Consider the following 4,233-nt stretch of genomic DNA (forward strand, 5'->3'; position numbering starts at 1 on the left):
TGTGCAACATGTGTTCAGTGTCCAACATGATCTCTCTAGTGTTGGTTGTAAATGATTTCATTCAAAATTATTTATGGTGTAAGATTTGTTAATTTTTAAATTTAAGCGAAGAAAAAGAAGACGAAGACACAGATTCGGTATTTGGGTTTAATTGGTAGCAAGGAGGGTGGAATGGCTGGAACGAGGTGGATGTTGGGGACTGGGAGTACTTGAGTGATAGTGATGATTTAGGAGTTGAGATTTTGGTGAGTTTTTTGAATTTTAAACCCATATGGAAGTGTATCATAATTGCTACTATGTTTCCTCTTTGGTCCCGTAATTTTAAACTGTTTGACTTCACTGATTGTAACTATGTTCCTATTCTTTGTTCGTCTGATTCTATTTTCCTCAATGTCCATTGTTTGTGCAGCATCACCAAGGACCATCTCTTTCAAACTGTCAAATCCAATCTTTTTAGAAGTTTTCATGTTTAATGTAAGCCCTTTTACTTTACATACGGGAATCAATTTTTGTTTGTTTGTTGACCACACAAGGTATGCATAGGTTTTCGGACCTCCAGAAACAAACTCTACTATATATGATCCAGGGCCGTACTCGGCCAACTCATCGGTCATTTCCCCTAGATAATCTCCCGTGGGGACTCTGTACAAACCACCCTTATATACATATAGTACAGAATCAGTATCATAATACAATACCTGACCACCCAGGGCATCTAGATGCTCATAGAGCTTCAATCTCGCTTGGGCTGTGGTGTAAGCTGCCAACACAACATTTACATTTTGCAATGGCTCCCCAACCTCCTCAATATACTCCCAGCTGACAACAAGAACCTTATCATTGACAATCTGTACTCTATTTACATCTATTTCAGGGCTAGTTAACATTTTGAAAAGTGTTTTAGGGTCCCTGACGATTGTAGCTTTGGTCTGATTTTCACGCTGTCCAAATTTTCCCCAAAAAGAGTTCAACATCAGTTTAGCTAACGACCTCAATCCACCATTCTTGATAATTTGGTCTTTTTCCAGTTGGACACCCTCATTTTTAAAATAATCGTCAACGTACTGATCCTTATCTTCCTCGGTTTCACACCAACTAGGGAACCCAGTTGCTTCCTGTTTCATTTTTAAAAATTTATTTATAAAGTCAGTGAACAATCCCCCGTTTTCATATGTGGCTACCTTATACTCCCAAAGTTCATACATGTCAAGCACAACATAACCCTTTTCTACAGCTTTACGAACTTCGTCCATGGTCCAGGTCCCAATAAGTGCTCTGTCACCACTTTCGTGGTCGCAATCAGTTTGAATCTGACCATCTCCACAAGTCGCACACAAAACAAACATTAACTTGTCATTCATTTTGGCTGGGAGAACGGGGTGATAGAGCTCACGAGGTGGAAGTACTTTACACTTTAATAGACCCTCAACATTGAGACCTCTCTGTCTACACTCTTTGTCTCCTACATAGATCGTTGGATGGCCTACAGGGTACTTGCCATATTTACATACCCAGGGATAGAGAGAGCATACATCCACATACTCAATGGTTTCCCCTTCGGCGCATTTGTGATAGGTTTTGGCATTCCCGGTTCGGCCCCCAAAAAATGCTTGCCTCGGATTCAGAGGTAAATTGTTGAGGATCGGCAACTTTTCTAGGTGTTTCAGGTTTTCTGTCTTTTTTAACTTTTTAAACTCACATTCCCACATTTGTACAACGTTATCACCCAACTTTGCTATTTTCGATTTGGTCCGTTCATACCGCAAATGGAGTGAGTCAGAGGGATCCTCTTTCAAAGCAAGTTCACGATCATAGGGAAAGCATTTAGGGCAGCCATGCCAGTAGCAGCCTTGAAATTCATAAATATTTTGACCGTCAAAACCATCAACTTTCATTCCACTAATCTTAACTTCTTTTCCACGGCCGGCGTGTTCTATTCTAACTCCACGTTTCTCCTCTTCCCACGTTAGCCACTGTAACGCGATTGCCGATTGGGCGTCTGTAAGCCTATAGCCATTTTTAGGAACGATGCCGATGGTATTTTTCTTCAAAAATTTCCGACGGAAGGCCAAGTTACAAGCACTGGCAATGGTTACAGCCTCGAGAAACGGGTCCACATTACACTCTTGCAGGAAAATTGAACGGAACTTTAAACAAGCTTGAGCCAAAATATCAACGTCCGACATACAATACTCTAGGATTTCTTTCTTAAAGTCAAATGTAACGTGGTTTCCAACCTGATCATTATACCATCTTTCAAAATCTTTGTGTGATTTTTCAAACATAGATTCTGGGCAGTAAAACTCCTTTGCCGGCATAGGACCCACATAATTTTGATTCTTAAGGGTGTTGAAGAGGTGGGGAAAATAGCCTTTCTTCTTTTCCGGGGGAAGGTCAAAGGCTTTAGGTAGTGCAGCAAGAGGCATAGGGAAATAACTAAGTGAATCAACAAACCTCACATTGTCAATCTCCATCAAAATTACCTTAGTTCCCCGCATTACAAGTTTCGGAGTGAACTTCGTATCCTCCAGCACATACTTGAGCAAAAACTGGAAATCAAAGCCCTGCCCATTGTGTGCGATGACACAGACATCTTTAAAATTTTTACGGACTTGCATCACATAGTCCATGAACTGAGTGATTGGTTCAGAACTAAACACTCGCGTACGATTTTTACAAGCCATACAAAATTTAGCCTCAATACACTGATAGCAAAACTGTTGTGACACACACAAGTTCACTTGATGCAATTTAGACTCGGGATCTGAGGGCAGGGACTCATCTTGACGGGTTTCCAAGTCAAATAAAATAAACAAAAAGTTTTTGGATTTAGGCTTTCTTGTGTCTGGTTTCATATAGCATTTGTGGTTAGGGTCTTCAAATGAACAGCAAGGTTTGCAATATACTTCACCACATTTATGAGGCTTAGACCGATCTCTAATCCAAACCAATTTCCCACAGTCTAGACACTTTTTTACATTTTTACATCTATCAGCTTGATGCGCGATAAAACATCTCTGATTTTTATAAGTCATGTTACATTTAGGGCACAGAACACCACCACTCTCCACTACACAAGGAGGTGAGATAGTTTGACACTGTGGGCAAATGTTTGAGCAACGATGCTCTCTTTTATGGTCGTAGGGTACATGACAGGCTTCACAGAAATAATTACAAACAAAAGCAGCAGTCAAACAATTAATCACATTGTAGTGTCCATTGTGAAAAATCAAGTTAATTTTGAACTTGGGGTTTTCTACATTTCCCTCAAAGTAGACATCACGTCCTTTCCTGTCATAGTTGTACACGACAATTTTGTAGTCTCTCAAAAACCCCTGAAATTTTTCAAGTTCCGGGATCCCAGCTCCACCCTTTGGCATTTCAACCCTGGCTCGACACACAAGTTCCTGAGCCCTAACAGTCTGTCTTTTCCCATCATCTTTTCTAACTGCATTGTAAAGGGGGTCTTTGGTTACATTGGCCATAGCCACTACAATTGCACGGGGTAAACACAATTTATCTTTATTATTAATGATAACAATTCCCCGTCTTGACTTGCATTCCTCATCAAACGTATTGTAAAACCCAGGCCTTACTCTCCCAGAACCTACAGGAAGATTAATTCTAGTGCATTCCACTTTAAAGGTGTCGGTAGATTTGATGGATTCAGAGTTTGATTGCACAATACCACCAAAGATTTGCCACAAAACATTTTCATCAATTTCAGTAGACGGACGAAAATTTACATAGCCAGGTGCTTTTGATTTCAAGTTGAGACTTTGTAGAGTAAACCCAAGTTGATCGTTTTCAAATGCTTGTTCTTTCATACTATTTACAATTTGCGCAAACCCTTGTCTCAACCAATCAATCTCATTAGTCTCTGGAGGCGGATTAGTGAATTTAAATACTGTTTTACTTCCATACAATCTAAATTTATTTACATAAGTTTGATCAGTACTAATCAAAGTAACAGGCTCAACTACTTTAACGGGTTCAACTACTTCATCGGATACATTATCAGCCATACTTACATCCATCGTAGTCAGATGCCTAGAGCAAAGTGAAAGGGACACAGATACACTAGTTCTAGTGGGGGCACACAGCTAAATATAGCACACGGATTGCACAATACAACACAGGGACACAAGATGTGGTGGGGGCACAGCTGCGCGCACACAAAGCTTAATATAACACACTGATTGCACAACACGTTACACAAAAGAAACAATGTTC

The 4,233-nt window shown here is 40.1% G+C and overlaps 1 protein-coding gene across 1 annotated transcript; it reads right to left on the reverse strand.

The window, feature by feature from the left end:
* Positions 1–227: 227 nt before the first annotated feature.
* Positions 228–3,485, reverse strand: LOC128997454 (uncharacterized). Its single transcript, XM_054423096.1, has one exon. It carries the CDS (start codon positions 3,483–3,485, stop codon positions 228–230), a length of 3,258 nt encoding a protein of 1,085 aa, XP_054279071.1.
* Between the last annotated feature and the right edge of the window lie 748 nt (positions 3,486–4,233).

Source organism: Macrosteles quadrilineatus, unplaced genomic scaffold (genome assembly GCF_028750875.1).
Source record: "Macrosteles quadrilineatus isolate MER2022 unplaced genomic scaffold, UCM_ALF_1.0 Scaffold_1__1_contigs__length_201487025, whole genome shotgun sequence".
In the NCBI taxonomy this organism is placed as follows: Eukaryota; Metazoa; Arthropoda; class Insecta; order Hemiptera; family Cicadellidae; genus Macrosteles; species Macrosteles quadrilineatus.